We start from the raw sequence: 25,758 nt of genomic DNA, 5'->3' as shown, positions 1-25,758 counted from the left end.
TATCTGTGAGAGCAGCGAGGGCAGACTGCAGCTGGGCATGGATGGCCTCGTCTGCAGTCTGCAGCAGCTCTGACGAGAGACTGCACCTGGAGTGTCTGGATTCTAACCTTGTCCAGGATGCTGGTGTCCTTGTCAGACACCAGGTGGTTTCAGCTGCATGGGTTTGTATCTGGATCTTCTGTTGTTCCATGTACCCACATTTCTGTTTTCGTACCATGCTGCTTTTGTTGAATTGACTCTGTAATACAACTTGAAATCAGGTACGGTCATACTTGGAACTAAATTTTCTTTTTAAAAATATGTTTAGCCAGACATGATGATGCATAGTCAGGTCCAAAGAAAACTCCAATTCCCCAAACTCCAAAAAGCAGACCAAATTTCTAGAAATGGGCTCAAGCTGGACTATGGTGGATTTCTGGCAGTTAGGTAACAGCCAGCACTCCTCAGGAACTTGTGAAGCCAGTTCTTCTCTACCAAAGGTGTCATTTTCCTTACCTCTGGCAGAAGGGACAAATAGCTATCTGTAGTGTCTATCAGCATGTAAAAGTGCATGCTGGCCTCCAAGCTCCTTTGGTGTCTCAAGTTCCTGTCACACATCCTCATCCTTCTCACCTCCTACCTTAAGCTCCCAGGCTTCCCTTCCCCAGTTGCTGGTTTTCCTTATAGCCCCGTATTCCCACTGTATTTTCTGTTCTCTGGTCTTCTCCCCTCATAAGACTAGGTTGTCTTCTGGCCATGTTCGGTCTTCTCTGGACTTTTCCAGGTGCCCCTGGCTGTTCTTTATCTACAATAAAAATCCTCCCCTAACCATACCATGGGGGAGTCATGTTAGGAGGTTACTCTCCTAACCCTAACCCACATACACAAATGGTGTCTATGCATAAAACACCCCCAACAATGCCTGCTGTAAGCTTTTTGGCTAAGGGACTGAGTGCTATGTTTGAGACAAGTAAAACAAAATGGAGGTGTTGTCAGAAAGGGAAAAAAAGATCATTAAAACCTACTTCCTGACAGTTTGAACAAGCACTGTCTAGTTAAGACTCAAAATAATGAAGAGGTGTAAAGGTTAAAGGTCACTTTTTAAAAAAAGATTTATTATATATATATATCACGTATGACTGCAAGCCAGAAGAGGGCACCAGATCTCATTACAGATGGTTGTGAGTCACCATGTGGGTGCTGGGAATTGAACTCAGGACCTCTGGAAGAGCAGTCAGTGCTCTTAACCTCTGAGCCATCTCTCCAGCTCCTAAAGGTCATTTTAATGGATTGGAATCAATACATACAACTGTGTGGGTTTCTGTGGGTATTTGCTTAACCAAGGGTGAAAACTCTCCCTAGAGTATGCAGCCTTTCTAACAGTGACCCAGATATAAAGCAGTCCAAGGCAGGCTGGAGATACGGATCAGCAGTGAGCAACTCTGTTCCTGCAGAGAACCTGAGTTCATTCCTAGCATCTGCTCCAGACAGTTCACAATTGCCTATAACTCCAGGGGATATAAGGCCTCTGTCCCTCAAAGGTACTGGCATTCACTATCCCCAGTTCTCATAGTTAAATAAAACCTTAAGAGGTCCAAGGATAAAGCAGTATTGCATGCCCACCTTTGCTTCATGACTAGTCAGTCTACCCCTGCAGCTACCATCCACTCTAGCTAGCTTCTTGAGCCTTCCAACATGTACTTGACTCCCTTCAGCACCAGGCTGAGATGACAGAAGTTAAAGGACTGTTAGCCTCTCCATTGTGCAGTCAATGTTGGGACTACTCAGGCAATATTGACTTCAAATAAATACACGTGTGTATAAATAATATGTGTGGTGATATGTCTGTGATCCCAGCACTCATGAGGTAGAAGTAGGAACCCTGGAAGTTTAAGCCTAACCTGGGATAGGTTAGGTTATTTCAAAATAAAAAACCAGAAGTATATGGGAGGCTGAGAGAGGATGACTATTCAAGGAGAGCCTGAACTACAAAGATGCCCTGTCTCAAAAACAATACAGGATGAACTGTGATTAGGTGTTTCCACCCTCATTACAGAGCAAATCAATGACAAAGAAGTCATCACATAAAGGAATATAAAACTATTTATTGACCACTGTTCACCATTATTTACAATAAAGTAAATATACAGTTGGATGACATTCTGATACTACAAAGTTACTTTTCTGGCTCATTGAACCAGAACCCAAATACTGCAAAGACTGATCCTACCAGTAAGGAATGAGTCAGGGTACAGAAAAAGCATGCAATTTATATTACCAAATTTTGTTCATTTATGTCAGCAGGTCTGAAATAGCCAACATCATCTCTAACCATGATCCCATTTCCACAGCAAACAGATATTCCACAAATCATAACCTTTTAGAAGATTTCAACTTTCTATAAAGGGACAGTTCAGTAGAGGAACGTTTACATGCCCATTTAAGTCTTTTTGTTTGGTTTTTAGAAACAGGGACTCTTTTGTGTAGCCCTGGCTGATCTAGCTAGTCTAAATCAGAGGTCCGTCTGCCTTCACGCTGGGATTAAAGGCATGCACCACCACACCCAGCTTAAGTCTTGTTATTAAATCATACTACTACTTTGTCTAATTCCATTTTCTGAAGGGGGAGTTTGTAAGGACAAACTTTTGTAAACAAACTACTGTATTTATGTGGTAATACATAAATTCTGATGTGGTTGCTTTAAAACTAATAAATTACAGAATCATCTACTTAATCTGAAAGGTTATGGTTTTTAGGAAAATGTTCACAATGATGGAATCTCATCAACACATGTTTTCATCTACAGTTTTTGAGCATTAAAAAACAAGACAAAATGAAAAACAGTTACGCAAGTGTTTTATGCATACACACGCATACAAACAAAAAACCCAGAATGGTCCTTCTGTGTCCCAGTTAAAAATAAGTTCTGATTGAGTAATGACTGTAAAATCTCCTCAGCGTTTTAAGAAAAGCTGTTCTTCAAAACCGAGGAAATACAACATGGTATCAAATATTCTATTGTTAAAGAAGCAACTACAGAAAGCTTTTATTTGCTCAAAGGAATCAGTGCCTTTTGATGCAGAACAAAAACCAAAAATATCCCAACTACTGTCAATACTTCAAAACCAGCATATCAAACTCGATTTCCATTAGAACGCTATTTTTTCCACACTAGTAATTCCAAACCAAAGATCCAGATTTTATATATATATAAATATATATAAAAATGCAAACAATTATTGCGCCTCATCTTCTGGACAAGAATGCCAAGTCAGCCTCTCCTCATAGAAGGCGATGACAATCTGAGGACACTTCATGTTGGCCTCCTTTGCCAGCACCAAGTCGGCCTCATCCGAGTCCTTCCTGTTGTTGTGAGGGAAAGAAACAGGTTAGACATTTGAACTGTGCCTGTCCTCGGAATGTTAAGTGCTAGCAGGGTTGCGTAGCAGTGAACTTGCTTTCTTTAGAGGCTATTCATTTTGCTTGTTCTTAACCTTCACTTACTTGTGGCAATCCTACCTCAGCCTCTTGAGTGCTGGGACTACAGGCACAACGCTCAGCTAGGTACTTCCCATCTTTATCTTAGGAACTACTTAAGAAATCTTGTGTGTATAGCTGGGCAGTGTTGGCGCACGCCTTCAATCCCAGCACTCGGGAGGCAGGGGGATCTCTGTGAGTTTGAGGCCAGCCTGGACCACAGAGTAAGTTCGGGGACAGTCAGGGCTGTTACACAGAGAAACCCCATCTTGAAAAGAAAAAAGAAAAAAGAAAGAAAAAAAAAAAAAAGGAAGAAACTGTGTATAAGTTTCTCTCCCCATCAGGCCTAATTCTCTTGGAGCCAGGTGGAACTTTGTGAGCTGAGGGCAGCTTGGTCTACATAGAAAATTCTATACCAGCCAGGGGTACACAGTGAGACCCTACTTAACCTCCTCCCTCCAAACCCCTACACAAAAACCAACTAATGTATCTTCCTAACCTTTTCTCTTTACTTTAAACTGTAAGATGACTCAGCAGGTAAAGATGCTTGGCACACAAGCCCGGCAACCTAAATTTGAACTCACGAATCCACATCCAGGTGGGGAATGGACTCCTTAAAGTGGTCCTCTAACATGTACTGCAATACATGTCCTGCCCTCGCCATTAAGCACGCACACACACAGTAAGAACACACGCTACAAAAACTGCCTAAGCACTTACCATTTCATGAGAAACATTAATTCTCCACTGCTGTCGGTGGCACCGATTATTCGTTCAGGATCAAGACCCCTGGCAAAACCCCTTGGTTTGTCAGCCTGTTTAGAGGGTTAAGTAATAGTCTACATAAATATTTTCAAACAAATAAAATTAAGAATTCTTTATGTAATACAACTTCCACCAACTCCCAACAGTGAGACAGGAACAACTAGTAAGAATCCAAATTACAGGGCTACCAGAGAACGAAAAACAAACAAACAAAAAGAACCCAAGTTAGATAGGAAAGAAAGCATGCTCAGGGCTGGGGATGTAGTTGTAGTTTAACTGGCAGTGTCTGCCTAGTGTACATGAAATCCAGGACTTGGTCCAGCACTTGGTAGCTGGAGGCAGGAGGATCAGGAGTAAGACAAGCCTGCGCTAGACAAGATCTTTTCTTATACAGATAAACTTACTGAGAAATTATATACTCTTGCTGGCCTGGGCTATTTAGTCAAACTTTACCAAGAACCATCTCCCCCAATGAAAAACAAAAACAAATAAATAAATATGTAGCCACTTATAGTAGCAAAAGCCTATAATCTCAGTACTCAGGAAGATCAGAGGTTTTAAGTGCACCCTGGGCTACATAGCAAGACTGTGGCCTAAACTATATACTTATGAGAAGACCCTAAGGGGCTGGAGAGATGGCTGAGTGGTTCAGGACACTTGATTTTGTAGAGAACCTAGGCTCAGTTCCCAGCACCCACTTGATGGCTCACAACTGCGTCTAACTTCAGTTCCAGGGACACGACTCTCTCTTTTAACTTCTGTGGTAGCTGCACACATATGGTGCACATATATATATATATACTTGGACCACCTTCCAATATTAACATTTCTAATGTAATGTTAGTCATTATACTGCTGGGTGTTGTGATGTAAACCTTTAATTGCAGCACTTGGAAGGCAGAAGTAGTCAGATCTCAGAGTTGAGGCCAGCTCTGGTCTACAGAGTAAGTTCTAGGACAGCCAGGGATATGTACAGACCCTGCCTCAAGAAATGAAATAAATTAGTTACCAAGCCAATCCCAAACAACAATAAAACAATGAATTTACTTCTAGGAATTAAATCTAAATTATTTGCTTAAAGACACACAAAAAATCTGTAAGATCTCCTATTTTGAGTTATCTGATTTAGATCATCTTTACACTTTTTTTTTTTTTAATTTTCTGGAGCTGAGGACCAAACCCAGGGCCTTGCGCTTGCTAGGCAAGCACTCTACCACTGAGCTAAATCCCCAACCCCTACACAGTTCTTTTAAATATACCACAGCAAGCCAAGAGTGGTGGCATAAAGCCCCGAGATTGATCCACCACTTAGATGGAAGCTTGATAATAAGGGGTTAAAGGTCAGCCTGGTCCTATGAGACTGTCTCCCTATTTTGGAGACAGGTCTCTGAAGCCTGAACTAGCTTCAAAGTCTTGAAGCAATTCTTTTACCTTAGTGTCTCAGGTGCTAGGACTGTAGGTATGAACAGTCATAAGCAGCTCTGTTTTCCTTAGACACCGAAGAAGACTCCTCTTTTTCACAGCATCTTTAACACCCAGAAGGTTTTATTTATATGCATACTCGTACGTACGTAATTTTTTTTTAAAAAGCTAGGGCCTTAATGTAGGCAAGGTTTGCTTTGTATAGCTGATGACCTTGAATTTACCTCTCAAGTGTTGGGATTATAGGTGAATGTCACCTTGTCCAGTTTCCAATCAGTTCTGGCCTTAAACCATTACTTGTTTTCCTTTTGGTATTGTTATTTTTAAAAATTATGTGTATTTTTCTGTGTAAGTATGGGTGCTCTTGGAGGCCAGAAAGGGTTTTGGATCCCCTGGAGCTGGAGTTACAGGCAATTCTGAGCATCTACATAGGTGCTAGGAACTGAACTTGAGGGTTTCTACTGAAGTAGTTTGTGCTCTTTAATTATTAGTACTTTTTAAAACTGTTTTCTTTTTTTGGAGCTGAGGATCGAACTCCAGGCCTTGTGCTTGCTAGGCAAGCGCTCTACCACTGAGCTAAATCTCCAACCCCTAAAATTGTTTTCTTTAGGAGAAGAAAAAACTTTATTTATGCACTTGAGGGTATTACCTGCATGTATGACTGTGTACCATGTGTGTGTCTGGTGCTGTGGAAGTCAGAAGACCTACTGGAATTGGAGTTACAGACTGTTAGGAGCCACCAAGTGGGTGCTGGGAACCAAATAGGTCCTCTGAGCAATTGCTCTTAAGTATTGAGTTCTCCAGCCCTAAAACTGTCTGTCCCTGACCCCTCTCAGGGTCTCACTATGTAGAACAGGCTGGTCTGGGAACTTGAGAGATCCACCTGTCTTTGCTTCCCTGCACTAGTAGACTAAAGCCAGGGCCCCACCTGGGTGTTTTTCAATTTCTAAAACGAACAAAAATGTTGGCAGTTATAGACTACATAATTTTGGAATGTATTTGAGAACTAATGATCCCTATGTCATAGGTTTTTGGGAGTGCATCAGTATGAATTAAACTGTTTAGAACACTGTTGGCTCAATATAGCTTAGGCATTACTACCAAAGTTCTGCTTCCCTTATAAAGATGTTTTATTTTCGTTTGGAGCTTCATCTGTAATAATCTTGTTTTCTTATCTATAAACTGGGTCATTATCTAGACTTAACAGGGTTGGTATTAAGATTAATTAACCATATATGCAATTTTTTTTAACATTATGAGCAAATCCAAATTTATTTTAATGCCATTTTTAGCAAAATTCTTGATACTTATTCAAATGACCACATTTGAAGCCCATTAATCCTTTACTAATTTAATATGTGCTGCATGCTTGGAGTCGGTGGCTAATTTAGCACTAAGACTTTTCCTTCAATTATCACACTAGGCCAATAGACAAGGTAAATTCATTGTTTTTAGAGGCAAAGGGTACAGTTACCTTATTTATCCATCACGAATGGCTCTATAAAAAGTTTCTTTTCTTTTCTCAATTGGAGTTTAAAAAGTATTCTAGGGCTGGAACAGTTAGAAGCATTTGCTACTCTACCAAATATTCTGAGTTCAATTGCCAGTACCTACTCGGTCACTCACAACTGCCTGCATTTCAGTCCCAAGGGGTTTGATACTGTCTTCTGGAACACCAAGAATGCTGTGGGGTGCGCACACACGCAGGCAGGCAAAATACCATACACGTGGAAAAAAAAATCTAGTTTTAGCTGGGCATGGTGGTAATACCTTTAAATACAGCACTCAGGAGGCAAAAGCAGGCAGATTTCTTTGACTTTGAAGCCAGGAAGGGTTACATGGTAAAACCCTGTCTCCAAAACACCTTAGCCTAGCCTAGCTTTAAGTAGGCGCTGTGGTGAACACCTGTGAATCCAGTGTCAGGATGCCAGAGTGGTTCAAGGCCATTCTCTGCTACATGAGACCTTGCCTCAAACCCAATCAAGAGGAAATGAACCAAAAAGGGAAGGGAGAGATGAATTAGAACCAAGTACAGTAATTCTGCATGAAAATACCATAACAAGCTGGGCAGCAGTGGTGCACGCCTTTAATCCCAGCACTCTGTGAGTTCAAGGCCGGCATTGGTCTACAGAGAAGATCCAGGATAGGCTCCAAAACTACACAGAGAAACCCTGTCTCAAAAAATAAAAAACACCCCCCCCCAACCCCAAATAAAACACCCAAACAAAAAACCATAACAAAACCCATCACTTTGGACGCTAAAGAACAAAATACAGACTAAATAAGAAGTATACTAGCTGGGGAGACAGGAAGGTTCAAAGTAATGGCAATTCAAGCTATTAACTTTGGTTATATAGACCCACTCTAACAGGCAGGACTTTATATACTTACAGCATCTCTTTTCTTCTTCGATTTGCTATCATCAGATTCACTGTCAGATAAAGATTTTCTTTTTGTACCATCTTTTTCTTTACCAGCTTTTTGAGAATTAAGAAATGCTTCAATTAATTCTGGACAATCTAAATTTTCTTCTGGTTCCCAAGTATTATCAGCACTGTGTTCAGTTAAAGAAAACAAAAGGTTGATTCAATTAAACATTGCTATTACCTGGACCGGTTTATAACTATCTGGGGGAAAAAAGTTCCCATACGACAAGCACTAACACTGGCAGAATAATAATAGAAAGAAATGTTGTCCTATTCTTTATATTATTTAAAAATGTCTAATTTCTTTCATGCCCCTCTTCACATGCCTAAGTGAGCAATCTGGTATTTGAACCCCCAAGGCAGTTGAACCTGACTCTAAGGCAGCCAATAGTAGCCTCTTTCTGCTTCCTATGCAGCTCCCTTCATGTAACCTTAGCCGGCTTCCAACTTTTTCTGTAACCCAGCCCTCATTCTCCTGTCCCCTCCCAGGTCCTGGAATAAAAGGCATTCTCTATCACACCCAGTTTCTCTGGTGCTGGCGATCAAACCCAAAGCTTTGTGCATGCCAGGCAAGCACTCTACCAATTGAGCTACACTACATTCCAATCCTTTGAGTTTAAAAAAAAAAAAATTATTTTTTTTTTTAAAAGTAGGGGACTGTGTCATATGTACCACAAGCTAGCTGTGAAGAACTCTCAATGCTGGAACTATAGAAGGATTTTTAAATAGTGATTCCTAATTCCTTACATATTAAGCCTAGGTTTGGGATCTTCAATGACGTCTGTAAATAAAGATTCTGACATATTCTCATATGTGAAACGTTTTCAAGTTTTGGTGGGTTCTCAATTTGGGAAATGATATAAAGCAAGGGCTGGGGGAAAAAAAGCCAACTGTAGGCTGTTGCATGGTCTGCAAAGCACAGCCCTGCCTCTTTAAAAAGATATATATAGCATTACCACATAGACTAGGTTGGCCTCCAACTCCTAATCTTGCCTCAGCTTTCACAGTGCGGGAATTATATAGTACTGTACCACCATGCTCAGCTCAAAAAATTTCCCTTAAAAAAACCTTTTAAGGTTGGGAGGAAATGAAAATAAGAAATTAATTTCTGGCAGGGTTCATAAGCTGTCACTGAATAGTCATGCTCATTTAATACATTAGCTGCTGCTGCTTTTATGCTGCTCACGTAGACAAATCAGTGGCCACAAGTCTAAAACAGCCACATATAGATGCTTTGGGGAAGAGACTGCTAACTCCTGCCTCAGCACAAGGCTGAAGTAACCGTTCCCATGTGTTTTTCAGAGGAATCGTGAAGAAAATGAGCATCACCTCACAAACATAGAAGTATGGTCACCTTGTACCAATGGATAGACTGTTTTGTGCCGCAGCCACAAGTATCTTTATAGAATTAGATGGAATGAGTGATTTCAGAGATATTTGGTGCCAGTAACAGTTGGTACTCAATAATCTGGTCTGTGGTTATCTTCAGACTGTAACATTGGGAAAGCATTTTGGGAGGAGGGCTGATACCTCAAATTTATTGTTATTTTCAGTACTGTCTTACTACATTATAAATATACTGTAAAACTTAGGCTCTTGGTCATATATTCAAATTAGTACAATGTTTACTACAACATTAAAATGCTTTAGTGAAAGACGCAAAGACACTATGGTAGGAAGTGGGAGATAAGAGAACAAGAATCTATTATGACATGCTGTTTAAAAATGCCATGGCATTCAGTCCTTTGCTTTAGTGAGCTTTAATTTTCTAAGTTTGACTCTATGTTAGTGTCAACCGCTACTAAGCTTTGACCCACCCCCCCAGCAGAGCTGAGGACTGAACCCAGGGCCTTGCACTTGCTAGGAAAGTGCTCTAGCACTGAGCTAAATCCCCAACCCCGCTTTGAGTTTTTTAAATTTATTTTTCTGAGTGTCTCTTTATCCTGCACATAAGTATGCATGTGCCTGATACTTGAAGATGTCAGAAGATGGCACTGGATACCCTGAAATTTGAGCTATCAATGATTATGAGCTACCATGTTGGTGCTAGAAATTGAACTCCAGTCATCTGTAAGAACTAGAGTCATCATCTCTTCAGACCACTAAAGCCTTAAATAAACCTCAAACAAGATAATTCTGGAACTAAAACTGACTTCTAACAAATCTTTGGGCAAACTGGTAAAATATTTAAGCTAAAAGTAAAATGTAACAATATTGTAAGTACAATTACAGATACTGAAGTTAAGGACCAGGGATGTTGTTGATAGAGTGCTGGCCGAGCATGCATGAAAATCCTGGGTTCAATCTTTAGGCTCACATAAACAGGTGTGGTGGTGCATGTCTGCACTGGGGAGGTAGAATCAGAAAGATCAGAGTTTAAGGTTATTCTTGGCCATAGCAAGTTCAAGAGTAGTTTAGATTCACAAGAACCTACCTCAACAGAACAAAAAAATATGTAAATACATAAATGAGGCATGTTGAACTCCTCTAATCCCAACACTTGGCAGTGTAGTCTGCTTGCTATATAAGACACCCTGGCTTGAAACAAAACCGTAAGAAGTTTCTTACTCTGTGAACCCTTTCCACTTGAGGAAGTACTCCACCTTCCCGTTCACTACACGCCGGTCCAGAACTTTCTCTACCACAAACTCTTCAGGCTCTGCCTCTTCAACTTTTTTACTCTTTCCATTCTGTTTCTTTCCCATTTTTTGCTAAAACAAAAGAGAAATTAAGAAAATTTAAAAAAAACCTTAAGTACATTTTAAGGCCAAATTGTTTATTCATCTGACACAATTTTTTACTTTCAAATAAAAAAAACAAAACAAAACCAAAAAACCCAACAACACCCCTTTTTTAAAACTTCTGTGACCCAGGGTAGGCATCTTCTAGAAAGTCAATAGATAATAAAACCAAAGCTTGGCTCCACTGATTGACATTTGTAACCCAATACCCTTCACCAGTATGACAGAAGTGAACAACACAACAAACCATCTGAGAAATAACCTTATCCCTTCCCAGTTTTATTTCCAGGATCCTACAAGACCATGTTTACCAGAATTGCCACTCATTTTAATCACAACAGTGACAAATAACTAGAAAACACTGGACAGTGACAGAGACTGGAGTAAATGTCAGTAGTGGTGGTTTCAATGAGAATGGCTCCATAGGACCATATATTTGAATGGTTGGTCCCCAGGTGGTGGAACTGTTTGAGGATTGGAGGAGGTATGTTACTGGGGGAGGGGAGGCAGGAGTGATGTCTGGAGGTTTCAAAAGCCAATGCCATTCCCATTGAGCACTCTCTGCCTTGTGCTTGTTGTAGATCAAACTGCACCTCTTACAGCTACTTCAGTGCCCTGCCTGCTGCCATCTTCCTACCGGCATGGTTATGGGCTCATCCTCTTCAACTGTAAATCTCCATAAACTCTTCTCTAAGTGGCCTTGGTCACGATGACTTATTAGAGCAATAAAGAGCAACTAAGAATGAAGTGTGATAGCCAAAAAACAAAACAAAACAAAAACAAAACACTCAAGACAGGGTCACATATAGCCAAGGGTAGCCCTCCAATTCACTTTGTAGCCAAGAAAGACCCTAAATACCCAATCCTTCAGCTTCCACATCCCAAGTACTGTGTTTATAGGTGTGCACCACCACACCCCACTAAATGATAGGTCTTACTAAGTGTAGCGGAGTGAACCTACTAAAAACTGCAGCTCTAAGACATCCCTTTCCCAATGGCAATATCAATTTAAAATTGTCCCAAGAATAAAGTTAGCTGCAAAATGAAAAGTTTTAATCAACGAGATCATGAATAAACTAAAAAGGACAAGATTTTCCCCATAACTATTACATGTAATTTTCCCTGACCACTCAAAACAAATCTAGTATCTCTTTAAGAGTCCAAAATGGTAGTTTTATTCTGTAAGTGGGAGAAAAAAATTCCTTCCTTCCTGGGCTTTCAACCTAGAATCTTAACCGGTAGCCGGTTAAATTTACTTTGGAGAGGCATGAGGTGTACATAAGCTGACTAGCAGCACCCAGGAGGTTGAAATAGGTGGATTATCATGCGTTTCAGTGTCAACCTGGGAAAACCATCTCAAAAAACAAACAAACAAAAAATCAGTTTTTTCTTTCTGGGTGGGTGGGTAGGTACAGCATCACCTGAGTGTCTTCTCAGCACATAAGCAGGCTTGTTGAAGGAGTGAAACTAGGCGTTTAAACCTCGGAATAGTTAATTACAAGAACCCATGGGACACCACAATAACCCAATACAGTATGCCCAATCATTTCATTTCCACAACAGTGCTATGCAGTCTTTACAAATTTTGAGATAGTAGCCCAGTCTAGCCTTTAACGTGCTACGATCCTCCGGACTCAGCCTTCCCCAGTGCTAGCATCGTAAGTGTGCACAGGTGCTTCTTAAATAGTTAAAATGAACCAAATTAAAACCAACCGAACAAAAAACCCCTCCAACACCTAGTCACTACTAAAACCATCCCCCAAATGAAGGATCCAAGTAGGAAAAAGCAGCAGCACCCCAAGACCACCAAGATACTTAAATCTATTAGCATATAGGGGCACACCTACACAAATATCCTATGGAATTTACCAGGAGTCATGCCTCCCCACCTCCCCCAAGACAGGGTTTCTCTGTGAAACAACCCTGGCTGTCCTGGAACTCTCTCTGTAGACCAGGCTGGCCTCGAATTTAGAGATCCACCTGCCTCTACCTCTGCAGTGCTGGGATTAAAGGCGTGCGCCACCACTGTCCAGATGACCTAGTTTTATCTTGTGTATGTTTTTTTTTTAACGCTATAACGTGACAAAAATAAACAAATATGTCTAACTTGCTAGAAAACCCAAGAATACAAACACTGGGTTTAGCAATAGTCAGGAAATTGCTCCAAAGATACAGAATTGATTTACTGTTCTTTCATTCAGACAGTTTGTAATTCTTGCTAATGGCAACACAATGCAGTTGTTATATTTGATTAACAGTGCACGAAGTATCTTTCCTAAAATTCTGTATTAATACTTGGTGTCTCTATAATTCTGCAGATTTAAGGATAATCACACCAATCAACTATGACTTTATAGATTTCCCCATGAGACCTTTTTTTCACAATTAAGTTCATTTAAAATGTTATCATGGGGTAGTGGGAAGCACTTCTGTGGAGATCAGGGTTTTGTGGATCTTGTTCTCTCCCCATCCACTTTTCCTTGGGTGGAAGATTGAGCCATCTCGCCAGCCCCAAATATGCATTTTTATCTCGAAATAAAAACACTCAGTTAAAGGTTTACTATGTAATCCTCTTAAGATCAGGTTTTAAAAGCTGCACTGTGACCCTCCCTATTTCAAAATCAACAACTCAGGTTTTCTTCAGAGTACTGGGAAGTACTCTGGTTGTCCTGAATTCACTTTGTAGACCAGGCTGGCCTCCAACTCAGAGATCTGCCTGACTCTGCCTTCAGTTTGCTGAGATTAAAGGCGTGTGCCACACCACCTTTAAGGCTTCTTAGTTGTAATTTTTAAAGAACAAAAAATTTCCTCAGTTAAGATTCTTACATGTTTTAGAGTTTCACAAACTTACCAATGTAGTTTTATTGGAGGCCATTTTTTTTTAAAAATCGAAGACTTGAAGAACTATTGCAAGAAAAAAATGCATGAGTTAAAATTTTCATGACACACAAATGGCAGCTACAAGTTTTGTGTGGAATTTAACCTGCACATTTCAGATAAAAATGCAGCGAAAACGCTTCTGAGTTTGTGTTATTAGTGTTACATACTTGAATATGTCAGTGCTTTAACCAATTAGTAAAGATAACCTTACCAAGGGCACTGGTACCTCTGACAACTTTACTTGGTGATAATAGAGAATTACCTTTCCAATTTAAATCTCATTCCTAACAAATTCTTTTTATTTTATTTTGTACGAAAGGCAAGCTTCTGTTTCAAAATCAGGCACCATTACTTAATTTTTATCGGTAAATTACCATAATTTATTTCCTCTGGACTTCTGAATAGTCAGTCCAGGAGCTCCTAGATAAATCCAACCTGATGTTTTTCAGAAGCCCTCTCTCTTCAATCACAAAGTAAACGGAAAACACTAAGATGCCTCAGTCCTAATTCCTGGCCTTTTTCTTTTTTAAGGGGGGGGGGGACCACTCTACAGTCCAGCCGGGGCTTCCACTCCCGGGAACACTCCTGCTGCCTCCAGCCTCTGAAGCACGGTCCTGACAAAGCTAGAAGGAATTGAGTTCTCCACGCCTGCTCCCCTTCCAAGAGGGCCCCTTCCCTGCTCGATTCCCGCGTGGCCAGACGAAGGCAGGGAGCCCGCCCCCCACTCGGGAGCGCGGGCCTCGTGGTCAGCGCCTCCGCGGGCAGAAACAAAGGCGGCGGCGGCGGGGGCTCAAGGGCACTGCGCCACCAGCCCGCGCCTCCCCCTCCGGCGGCGGCCACGTAGCGGGGAGCGCGCCGCAGCAGCTCCAGGCCTCGGGCCTGGCGGCGGCCAAGCCTGAACCGCTCTCCCCGCGGGCCCGCGGCGCGGCTGGGGGAGGGGAGCCCCGCGCTTTGTCTGCAGTCTCCGCAGCTGTCACCGCGCTCCCCACCCTCTGCACGACTCTCCCCTCTCCCCGTGCAGCGGCGCGGCGCGGCGCGGCGGCCAGGCCCCGCCAACCTCCCCGAGCCAGCCGCCCGGGGGCCCACGGCGGAGCGCCAGGCCCGCAGCTTTCCCGCAAGCCCGGGCGCACAGAGCATCCTAACCCCGGCCACGCGCGAGATAGAAAGCAAGGCACCGACTTCACCGCTCCGATGCTCCGGGCCGCGCGGGTCCTGCAGAGTCTCCGGCTGCGCGCCTCAGCTCAGCCACATCCGAGGGGAGGGGGCGCGGGCAGCTCGGCCGGGGGGGAGGGGAGGCGCCGCCCACGCTCGGGCCGCGCGGGGCCCGCCGGGAACGCGTCCTGCGGGGGGCGGCGTGCGCGCCACTCACCGTCCGCGGCGTGGCGCCTTGGGGGTCTCCTGGGGGGTGGGGGAGGCAGGCCGGACCGCCGAGGCCTCTCTGCGTCGCGCCGCGCCGCGCGCCAAAGCCGGGCTCCGCCCACCTCCTCGCCCTGGGGGCCCGCGGGGCTGGGGCGCTAAGCCGCGGGGGTTCCTGAAGCACCACCTCTCCCGGGGGCCGCGGGGCTGCTAAGGCCTTGGGCCTCGGGCGTTGGACCGCAAGGCCTTCTGGGAGGGACCCGTACCCCTTGGGGCAGGTACAAACGATAAAGTGTGGCCCGAGAGCCCGGATGAGGATGGGCGAGGGTGTAGCTGCAGGGTGGGGAAGGCCGCACGCCCCAACTGCGGCTTAGGCCCCGCCCGCCAGCGTTAATTTCAAACTGCGCGACCGTTTCTCGGCTCCCTGCGCCGCGGTGGGGGCCGGACCTAATTCCGGGCGTAGGAACCCTGCCGGCGCGAGCCTTCCGCCATTCACGGAAGCCAGTTGCGCAGGGGACGTAGGGCGGGTCTCGCTCAGCCTATGCGGGGGAGGTGCACGCAGTTGGCGGAAGGGGCGTGTAGGCCCTTCCCGCCATTGGCGGCGGTTAGGACGTTTACGTAAACGGCCTGACGTAGGCGGAGACGCGTTAGTGGGGGGAAGGTTCTAGAAAAGCGGCGGTCCCGGCTCCAGCGGCAGTAGCAGCGGCGCCGGGTTCCTGTGTGCAGGTGTCCCCCCGCGGCGCGGTGCCTTGGAGCGGCGGCAGCTCTCCCCACAGCGTCAGGACGAGTCCCGTGCGCGTTCGTCCGCGGAGGTCTTTCTCATCTCGCTCGGCTGCGGGAAATCGGGCTGAGGCGACTGAGTCCGCGATGGAGGTAACGGGTTTGAAATCAATGAGTTCTTGGAAAGGGCATGGCGAGGCCGAAGGCACCGCCGTGGAAAGCCGGCCACCCGCCTCCGCGGCCCGGCGGAGGGGACGCGGCCCGCTCGAGGGGCGGTTGGCCCGGGGAAGGCTGTGCGGGGTCGTTGGCGGAGGCCCGATTGTCCGAACGCCTTCCCCGCCCTCAGCCGCCCGGCGCCATTTCCCTGAGCTGGGGTGGGGGATGGGAGCCGGCCGCGGCGGGGCGGCTCGTCGGCCCGGGGAGCGCGGGAGCGGACCGCCGTCGCCCCCCGCTCGAAGTGCGCGGGCCCAGGGCCCGGGGTGTGCTGGCGGCGGAGCGTTTCGGCGGCCCGGGGCCCCGGAGCGAGTCTGCGGAGCGCCCCCTCCCCCCTCCCCCTCCCGGGAACCGGATTTGGCGTCCGCCATTTTCCCGTCTCCTTCCTCGCAGCGGTTTTTGGCGTTGAGCACTCCTCGGGGCGGCCAGCTCGGCCCCTTTCACCACCGCGCCGGGGCGGCTGGTGGCTTTTCTCGGTTTTCGGCGTGCTTTCATGCCGTCCCGGGGTGGATGTGGAGGCTCTGGAGCTCGGATCTCAGAGCCCTGCGCACCTCGTTGAAGGCGCTCTGCCTTCCCCTCGACGAAATGGCGCCATTGCGCTGCGAAGGCGCACGCAGAAGAGCGGGGTGGGGGCGGGGGCGCCCCACTGGGCTTCCCGGCACGGGCCCGCAGAGGGGAGCGCAATCAAGGCCCCGGCCTCCACCCGGGGCAGCCCTGCTGCTGGAAGAAGTGATTTTTATATTTAGACTTTTTCCTGGCCTCCAGTTTCTTAAGGGATTTGGAGCCTGCGGTGGTGGCACAGTACTTGAACTGTAGCGAGTTCAGAGTGCTCAGTTGTAGCTAGGTTATGTTACCTTGGGCGGGGAGATTTTTTTAATTACTGCAGCGTACCTTTATTATCCTTAAGGATCCTTCTGTTTGAAACAGTTCGGATTAGGATCATTTTTAAGGGAAGCGTAGGGATTATTGCTACAACAGCATATGGCTGGATCCTCACACGTGATGGCCACATGGGGGAAGTGAAAGAAATAGTATTTTTTTTTTTTTCATAGTTACCCGTTGCTTAAAGCATGGCTCAGTCAACATTAATCTATGAACTAGCCATATACAAACTTTCAGTTCTGGCCCCAAATGTATTTGAACTTTGTCATTTGCTTTTCTGATTGTGTTTGCAATTATGGTTGATCATTACATTGGTAAGCATAAGGTTTCAACTTGAAGGGGGTTATTTTCTTTGACCCTAAGCACATTTATAAAATAACCTTGTTTATAATCGATAGTGGACGTCGGGTAAGTTTGGAAAAACCTATGAGGTAAGTAATGAGCTTTTGCTTTTTGTTAGTCATATGAAAATAATGGTTGGTGTATTTTTATATTAACATTTTGAATTTAAAGAGGTGTAGTGGCATTTAAGTAGATCAACCTAGAAACTCCATTTGCAGTCATGTTAAGTAATTAAAAGTATTTGAATTTTTAACCTACTGTCGTTTCCACTTTTCAAATTTCAGAACCTGAGAAGGGCAGTAAACTTAACAATTTTTTTTTTTAGAGGATTTTGACAGAATCTTGTATATTTGGTTTGAGTAATAAGAGTTGTCCATTATTGTAATTTCAATTTTGTCTTTTCAGTTTATGCAATCAAGATAGGTTCTGAGTAGTATGACCTAGTTTATGAGTATCTTTTTTTTAAGCTTAGTTATTTATAAACCAGTAATAAACAGCACGATTTCAGTTAATATTTATTTCAGGCCTTTTTCTATTGGAAATCTTTGAGAGAACGGTTTTCCATGATTTGTCAGAAGTCCACTAAAGTGCACAAGTATATGCTGCTTTAATTATTAAAAACAAACAGTAACAAAGTTTTTAAAATGAACTTTTAGTGGTAACTGTAGATAAATGTGTGCCTGTTTGTACTGTAGCTTAACTACCAGACAAGGAGTGCATCCCAGATCCACTTTGCAGTTAAGATAATGGTTGCTATAGGAATAAATTTTTGTAAGTTAAAAGAATACTCTTTTAAGGTGGTACGAGTATCTGGAGTTTTCAACTTCATGGAGCTTGTTTCAGAGTTACAAGATTTTGTTTTGCTTTGTCTTTTTAAACCCTTTGAGATACTTATTCTAACACCAGAGGGGGCAGTTTAAGGAAATTAAAATCTGCCACTATTTAGAAGCTGAATCCTGAAGTGGTGGATATGGAAACATAAGTAGGTTTTTTTTTTTTTTTTTTTTTTTTTTTTCAGTTAGGTAGCTTGAGTAGAATTCTGTGCTTGAGTTATAGGATTTTAATGAAGACTTTCATAAGTTCTTTAATATCCCTTAAATGACCACAGAATTTGGGTATGGTTTTTCTCAAAGATTTTGAAGAAAATCTATGATCAGTTTAAGATAATTTATGTGAATTAAAGTTAGATCAAATATTAGTGGTTTTAAAACTTGTATAGATTTCAGCTGAGGCAATTTTTGGTGTAACACAACTAATATGCAGTTTAACATATGGTTTAAATTTGATGTAAGTTTTTTTTTTCCCCCCCAGAAAACTTTAGAAACTGTTCCTTTGGAGAGGAAAAAGGTACTCTGCCAGCAGGTCACCTCATATTTAAGAATTTAATTTCCTGCATACAAAGAGAAAAATGTAAATAAAAATTGAAATGGTATTTTCCTTTGCAGAGAGAAAAGGAACAGTTCCGTAAACTCTTTATTGGTGGCTTAAGCTTTGAAACCACAGAAGAAAGTTTGAGAAACTACTACGAGCAATGGGGAAAGCTCACCGACTGTGTGGTACGTCAACTGGGAAAGTTTGGCTGCAGGTTCTAGTTTTACTGTTGAGTATGTGTTAATTTTGGGTTCAGTCATAAGAAAATCAGTATTAAAAGTAGACTTTTTTTTTTTTTCTGTGCTTTTTGAGACTGAGTTTCTCTGTAGTTTTGGTGCCTGTCCTGGATCTCACTCTGTAGACCAGGCTGGCCTTGAACTCAAAGAGCTCTGCCTGCCTTTGCCTCCCGAGTGCTGGGATGATTAAAGGTGTGCGCCACCACCGCCCAGCAAAAAATAGACTTTCTAATTGGTGTTGCTAGTTCATAAGAGCATGAAATTAAATGCTTAACAACTTTTGGTTTTAAAGGTTATGAGAGATCCTGCAAGCAAGAGATCAAGAGGATTTGGTTTTGTAACTTTCTCCTCCATGGCAGAGGTTGATGCCGCCATGGCTGCAAGGCCTCATTCCATTGATGGCAGGGTAGTTGAGCCAAAACGTGCTGTAGCAAGAGAGGTAAGCAAAATACATTATGGGGTTTTCTTTGGGGGTGTTAGGGTATGCCAGCTTTTGTACACGTACATTAACCTTTAAATCTATTGCTATATCTGAAGGAATTTGATATTAAGATAAAAGTGAAAGTTAGATGTGTCAGGGTGGAATTTTTCTGTCAGCATAACTTTCCCATCACTACCCGTTGTAGGAGTCTGGAAAACCAGGTGCCCATGTGACTGTGAAGAAGCTGTTTGTTGGTGGAATTAAAGAAGATACTGAGGAACACCACCTTAGAGATTATTTCGAAGAATATGGAAAAATTGATACTATTGAAATAATTACTGACAGGCAGTCTGGGAAGAAAAGAGGCTTTGGCTTTGTTACTTTTGATGACCATGATCCTGTGGATAAAATTGTATGTAAGTGCCCAGACACACAGGAGGTGGTGTGGTGTGCATATAAAATTGGGTATATTAACAGCAGCCTGTTAAAACATTAAGATTGCTTATTGTTAGAATGTATTGATAAATATTTTTTGTTTCAGTGCAAAAATACCACACCATCAATGGTCACAATGCAGAAGTTAGAAAGGCATTGTCTAGACAAGAAATGCAGGAAGTCCAAAGTTCAAGGAGTGGAAGAGGAGGTAACTTTATGTATTATATCTACATGTATTCCATGGGTGGTTTATTTGTCTGCTTGCTAATCAGAACATGTATCCTAGGAAACTTTGGTTTCGGGGATTCTCGTGGTGGCGGCGGCAATTTTGGACCAGGACCAGGAAGCAACTTTAGGGGGGGATCTGGTAAGTTAGTGTTTTTGAAGGGTGTGATAGGTTTGATTTTTGAATTGTTTTTTGTTCTTTTTTGGGGGGTTTGAATGAATGGAATCGTTTTAAGGGGATGGAGTGGGGGAGCACTTGTTGAGCATGTATGGTGCCTAGCATGCTATTAGCCTAAGGTGACTCCCTAGCACCTCACAAAATGAGACACGATACCTGGAATTTCAGTATTTGTGGTCACCTCTGTAGCCATGCATGTGTGTGTATTGATTCAAGACAAGCCTAGGCTGTATATGTAAGTCCCTGTCTCAAGAAAATTCTGCCAGAGGTGATAGATAGCTTCTTTCGGTTTTCAGCTTGTATAAATGAATGTAGTGACTAGTGACTTTAAAGTTTTGATGCTATACACTTTTAAGGAAAAAAAGTTTCCCCCTTATTAATAGTTTGGGGCTTTCTGGATCTAAACCCATTGCTTAAAAAAGTGGCTGCCTTGTTATGTTAGTAAATGGAATTAACATTCAGTGGTGTCCCTCCCCCACACCCCCAATGAACAAACAGGTAAGATTTCCAGCAATCCTTATTCTGAGATACTGATAGAGTAAAAAAGTGTAATCTTACTCCTTTTTCTAAACAGATGGATATGGAAGTGGACGTGGATTTGGGGATGGCTATAATGGGTATGGAGGAGGACCTGGAGGTTAGTATTATTTTGATTTTTTTTATCTTAATATACATAACATTTGGGCATGGTCAAATGTGTGTATCACTTGTTTTGCCTGTCAGAATACTTGGTGATAATGGTGTTTGGCTTTTTAAAATGCACTTGGAGTTTTGTAAATAAGCAGAGTATATCTGTAGCTATTGCTATACAGTAAAAATCAATTGAGGCAGTTGGAAAACTCTAGATGGGGAGTTGAACTTTATATTGTTAGTGCTGGTGGGTCCCTTAGGATAACGTTTTACCTAAGTGACTTATCCGGATATTACAAGTTTTTGTTTTGTTTTTTGAGATGTGTTTATGTAGACCTGGCTGGCCTCAGACTCAGATCAGCCTGTCAGTTTTTTTTTTTTTTAATATATCTTGGCAGTATGCTGCCCTTCGTATTCTTCAAACTACAGAGCATAAGAATTTGAAATGTTTTCCGGTTCAAAGTAGAGTTCATGGTATTACAAGTTATTTTAAGTTGCTTTATATGGTGGTTTGTGACCCTGAAATATGTTTGTCCAAAAGAATAGGTATTTATTTTACCTTTGAGTCTATTCTAGAATAGACCATGAAACAAATAAATCACCTTATATAAAAAGTTGTGTTTTGAAAAAAACAGAAATGAGTATAATAAAGACAATTCAGTGGAATTGAAAATTTTAAGCAATTACTTAAAGGCTTATTTTATAATAGGTGGCAATTTTGGAGGTAGCCCTGGTTATGGAGGAGGAAGAGGAGGATATGGTGGTGGAGGACCTGGATATGGCAACCAGGGTGGGGGCTACGGAGGTGGTTATGACAACTATGGAGGAGGTAATAAATTCATCTACAACCTTTATGTTGGAATTTGGATTAGAATTAATGACATTTATTTTCATTGTCACCTAGATACTTTAATTGTAGGATTATATAGATAGGTATTATACTTTGATTTTTATAGAAAATTTGTCTTAAGAATTAAACCTTAGTTTTGGTTTAATGCTTCTATAATAGTTCAGAGGTTTGTTAGTTAATACTCTAATTCTTTCATAGGAAATTATGGAAGTGGAAATTACAATGATTTTGGAAATTATAACCAGCAACCTTCTAACTATGGCCCAATGAAGAGTGGAAACTTTGGTGGTAGCAGGAACATGGGAGGACCATATGGTGGAGGTAATTTACTAAGGACTTAAAATTCAGTTAGATTAAGAGATACAGAAGTCCAACAGCTTTGCATTTCAGAAGGGGAAGAATCTCTTAGAGGTGGGAAGAAAATTTTCCTAAGCTACTGAGTTAACGTGTACCTCTAAAGTATAAAGTTACATGATTGGGAGTGGCACGGATGTTATTTAAGACAGAGTCTTTGTAGTCCAGGCTGTCCTGGAGCTACAAAGATCCACCTTCCTCTTCCTTGTCTAATTAAAGGCTGGTGGTACCACCATTCCTAGTTAAAGCTGGGTGAGTTACTCTAGGGTTTAAGTAACAGCTATTCCAGGTACTGTCAGTAATCCAGGCAAGGGCTGTTACCTTAAACCATGTCCCAAATACAATATCCTGCCATTTAGCTTGTTGAAGAAGCTTCTTTTAATATAACAATTCATTTTGTTTTGTTTTGAGACAAGGTCCAATATATTTTTTTTGTTGTTTTGTATTTTTAGTTTTTCTCTGCGCCTTTCCCAGAACTCTCTTTGTAGATCAGGCTGGCCTCAAACTCAGAGATCCACCTGCCTCTGCTTACTGAGCGCTGGGATGATTAAAGGCGGGCGCCACCACAGCTATCTCTTGCACCTGTCATGTGCCCATAATCCCAGCACTTAGAAGGAGTTAGGGTTCAAGGCCAGCCTGAGCTTCATAGTGAGTTCAGGAGAGCCATCCCAATATAGAGACTATGTGTGATAAAACCAGAAGAAGACTTGAAATTTCCAAAATTTAAAGATATGGTGCCCAGAACCTTACAGATTTATAGATGTGCTAAGCTTGCTTTCTTACTTCATTGTAGGAAACTATGGTCCTGGAGGAAGTGGAGGAAGTGGGGGCTATGGTGGGAGGAGCCGATACTGAGCTTCTTCCTACTTAACCATGGGTAAGTAGTTTTTGAGTTTTCAATTATTATTATCTTGGGAGAACTAGCTGCAGGAATTAAAGCATTTTAGGATCATGTTATCTTTCCTTAAAATCTGGTTAGATGGATAATTTCATAACCTATTTTTTTTTTACTCTTTACTTCTGTTGAAACAGGCTTCACTGTATAAATAGGAGAGGATGAGAGCCCAGAGGTAACAGAACAGCTTCAGGTTATCGAAATAACAATGTTAAGGAAACTCTTATCTCAGTCATGCATAAATATGCAGTGATATGGCAGAAGACACCAGAGCAGATGCAGAGAGCCATTTTGTGAATGGATTGGATTATTTAATAACATTACCTTACTGTGGAGGAAGGATTGTAAAAAAATGCCTTTGAGACAGTTTCTTAGCTTTTTAATTGTTGTTTCTTTCTAGTGGTCTTTGTAAGAGTGTAGAAGCATTCCTTCTTTGATAATGTTAAATTTGTAAGTTTCAGGTGACATGTGAAACCTTTTTTAAGATTTTTCTCAAAAGTTTTGAAAAGCTATTAGCCAGGATCATGGTGTAATAAGACATAACGTTTTTCCTTTAAAAATTTAAGTGCGTGTGTAGAGTTAAGAAGCTGTTGTACATTTATGATTTAATAAAATAATTCTAAAGGAAATTGTGTAATTATAGACTTTTTATTTTAAATAAGTTAAGGAGTGGGTAGTATAATTAAGGTCCATTGCAAAGCTGTTGTTGTATTTGTGTAAGATAAATGCTGGTCAGATTTAAGTGTGTTGTCTGCAATTCATCAGGATTAAATTATCTAGTTAACTTAAGGGATATCTCTGCAAGGAGAAACACCTTTTTAGATCTTTTAGATGCTGCTTCTTCAATGCAAGGAAAGGAAATAACCCCAGCGAGGTACTCTTCAGGGACACAGGTCTAGTACAAGAGAACTCTTGACGACTAAGCTCAGCCAGTCTTAAAAAACTGTGCTGTATCTACAAAGCTTAAACTACAGTAGTTGATAAGGATGCCAACGAAAGCTGAGGGTGTAGAGCAAAGTAGTTCTAAGCTTCAGTTAAACTTCTTTAGGTAAGATCTTATTTACTTTTTCTTTCTTAATTTTCCTCCCTAAAAGATAAACTAATAAACTCTTCAATGGTCTTTTCAGTATAGTGGTTCTTACGTAGTTTAACATAGCTATAAATTTGAGTTTAACAATAATAAACTCAAGATAATTTTATAAACCCTGTTTTCCAATCTGTCATTTACTTAAATTATTTTGGTTGTTTTCCCCTTTTTTTCCTTCTTTCTCACCCCCTCCCTTTCCATGAAGATTCAGGTGCTTAACATATCATTTTTTTCCCTGCTGGAATTTTAGCATTGATATGAACCATGGACAAGTATATTCTGCTGCCACAAAGACTGTAAAGTGCTTCATTTCAACAGCTGAGGCAAGCCAAGTGATCATTAATAAAGCTTTTCTTGCTTCCTTCAGTGGTGTTGGTAGTAAAATGGTAGGTAAAAGTTAGGCTGCAAGTTCAATAAATGAGATTTACCTATCATTCCACCCTTGTGCATTTATTCACCTGTCCTGGATCAAGCAGTTTGAGTCAACTAGGCATTGAAAGACATTGTGTTTATTAGTTTATGGTTCTAATTTTACATGCTTATCAGGATGAGACTGACCGGAGGTTATAAGGATAGTGTCTTTACTACATAGAAATTTTTGTGCAACGACAACAAAACCCTTTTGTGTACCCTGTACTAAATAGTTGGGTTAAAATTTGGTAATTTTTGTCCATTGTCCTACCCTAAACTACTGCAGGTTGGCTACTGAAATTCATTTCTTAAAACTACCCTCTAGTTTCTAGGCTTTATTGCCTTTCCAGAAATGAGATATTCAGGGCTTATACACATCAGTGAGTCTGCTTTAATCCTAAAACCACCACTGAAGTTATTTAGGTTCTTTGGACAAGCATGATAAACTTCTTCAGATACTTTTTTTTTCCTTTGGCAGGAAGGTGTCTTGCTGCAGGTAACTAATGAAGAAGTGGTCAACCACAGAGTCTTCAAGAAATAAGAAATTCTGTACCATCTGAAAGTAGTTCTTGTTGGTGCCTTCATTTAAGAAGCACTTTTAAGATAAAAGGGAATGTTTTCTGATTAAAAACTTCATTAGTACAGGTTCTTGATAAAAATACAAAATGAAATGAGTGCTGTTTGTAAAGGGTAACATCAAAGTAGCTAAGGATAATGTATTGTTTTAAAATAGGATTTGTGAGTAGACAGATAAAAGCTCTATTTTGAGTACAAGTTTTATAAAATAAACTTTTGTATCCAAATAACGTGGTGTAATGCTTACACACAAGTGTGAATCTTGTTCAGTCGACACCAGTTGTCTACAAGATCGCCACCCCCTTAAATTTTAAATTAATTTTGCACAAAGCTACTATACATTTACAATTTCCATTCAATATTAGTAGACAAATGAGAAAAGCATTAATGGGCATATTGCTGTCCTTAATACTCTTTTGAATTATGCATTGCTACAACTATCTGTATTGAACATTAAGGGTTGCATTTTGAAACCATGGGTTTTAACCAGATTAGGTGTTTGAAGTTAATATGTACAAAGCACCAAAAGAGTCCTGCCAAATAGGAGTTCTAGTTTACACTTGGTGAAGAGTTAGTGGTTAAACTCAGTCTTGTGGTTTAAACTTAGTGATGACTTGGTAAGTTATAATAACCAGAGTAAGAAGTTAATTTAACACTATTTGATAATGATGCAATATAGGTAAGTCAATGGTTAGTAAGTGAGCTCTTGGACCTTGTGAACTAGCACATTCATGAACAATCTCCAAATACTTGGTTTCCAGCTTACAAAACCAAAAGTAGCTAGAATGTGGTAGTAACATGGTGCCCTTAATCTCACCACTTGGGAAATTGAGTCCTCACCTCCACCTCATACCCTCAAAAATTACAGGGCTTAAAAAAACGTGTC

At 41.9% G+C, this 25,758-nt stretch overlaps 2 protein-coding genes across 13 annotated transcripts; one reads left to right on the top strand and one right to left on the bottom strand.

Annotated features, from left to right (window-relative positions):
* Positions 1-2,064: 2,064 nt before the first annotated feature.
* Cbx3 (chromobox 3) lies at positions 2,065-16,378 on the bottom strand. 5 transcript variants are annotated; one of them, XM_036181309.1, is made up of 6 exons: positions 15,060-15,442; positions 13,662-13,714; positions 10,638-10,780; positions 8,035-8,197; positions 4,177-4,271; positions 2,065-3,342 (listed from the first exon to the last, which is right to left on the bottom strand). In XM_036181309.1, the coding sequence occupies exons 2-6, from the start codon at positions 13,683-13,685 to the stop codon at positions 3,216-3,218; spliced, it is 552 nt and encodes a 183-aa protein (XP_036037202.1). In that variant the 5' UTR covers positions 13,686-13,714; positions 15,060-15,442; the 3' UTR covers positions 2,065-3,215. The 5 variants fall into 5 exon arrangements, 4 of the variants coding, with proteins under 4 accessions (XP_036037202.1, XP_036037201.1, XP_036037200.1 ...); XM_036181308.1 differs by lacking the exon at positions 15,060-15,442 and adding an exon at positions 14,834-15,023; XM_036181307.1 differs by lacking the exon at positions 15,060-15,442 and adding an exon at positions 14,870-15,023.
* Positions 15,126-25,120, top strand: Hnrnpa2b1 (heterogeneous nuclear ribonucleoprotein A2/B1). 8 transcript variants are annotated; one of them, XR_004944497.1, is made up of 13 exons: positions 15,126-15,919; positions 18,515-18,550; positions 18,649-18,759; positions 19,103-19,249; positions 19,437-19,647; positions 19,773-19,874; positions 19,953-20,033; positions 20,644-20,706; positions 21,409-21,528; positions 21,748-21,870; positions 22,697-22,780; positions 23,621-23,846; positions 24,136-25,120. XR_004944497.1 is itself a non-coding variant. In XM_036181301.1 (12 exons), exons 1-11 carry the CDS (start codon positions 15,914-15,916, stop codon positions 22,756-22,758), a joined length of 1,062 nt encoding a protein of 353 aa, XP_036037194.1. In that variant the 5' UTR covers positions 15,126-15,913; the 3' UTR covers positions 22,759-22,780; positions 24,136-25,120. The 8 variants fall into 8 exon arrangements, 7 of the variants coding, with proteins under 7 accessions (XP_036037194.1, XP_036037195.1, XP_036037193.1 ...); XM_036181301.1 differs by lacking the exon at positions 23,621-23,846; XM_036181302.1 differs by lacking the exon at positions 24,136-25,120 and having other exon boundaries at positions 23,621-24,001.
* The last annotated feature ends 638 nt before the right edge of the window (positions 25,121-25,758 follow it).

Source organism: Onychomys torridus, chromosome 3, assembly GCF_903995425.1.
Source record: "Onychomys torridus chromosome 3, mOncTor1.1, whole genome shotgun sequence".
NCBI lineage: Eukaryota > Metazoa > Chordata > Mammalia > Rodentia > Cricetidae > Onychomys > Onychomys torridus.
The sequence above is the reverse complement of the archived record's forward strand: the minus strand, read 5'-3'. Positions and strand labels throughout refer to the sequence as shown.

Bases quoted from the DNA above. Each gene is read 5' to 3' on its own strand.
- Cbx3 (XM_036181309.1), bottom strand. From the start codon at position 13,685: ATGGCCTCCAATAAAACTACATTG. The intron at 10,781-13,661 runs GTAAGTTTGTGA...CTTTTGTTTTAG, and splicing joins CCTCCAATAAAACTACATTG to CAAAAAATGGGAAAGAAACA. The intron at 4,272-8,034 runs GTAAGTATATAA...CCCTCTAAACAG, and splicing joins CGAAGAAGAAAAGAGATGCT to GCTGACAAACCAAGGGGTTT.
- Hnrnpa2b1 (XM_036181301.1), top strand. The intron at 18,551-18,648 runs GTACTCTGCCAG...TTTCCTTTGCAG, and splicing joins TTCCTTTGGAGAGGAAAAAG to AGAGAAAAGGAACAGTTCCG. The intron at 21,871-22,696 runs GTAATTTACTAA...ACTTCATTGTAG, and splicing joins GGGAGGACCATATGGTGGAG to GAAACTATGGTCCTGGAGGA.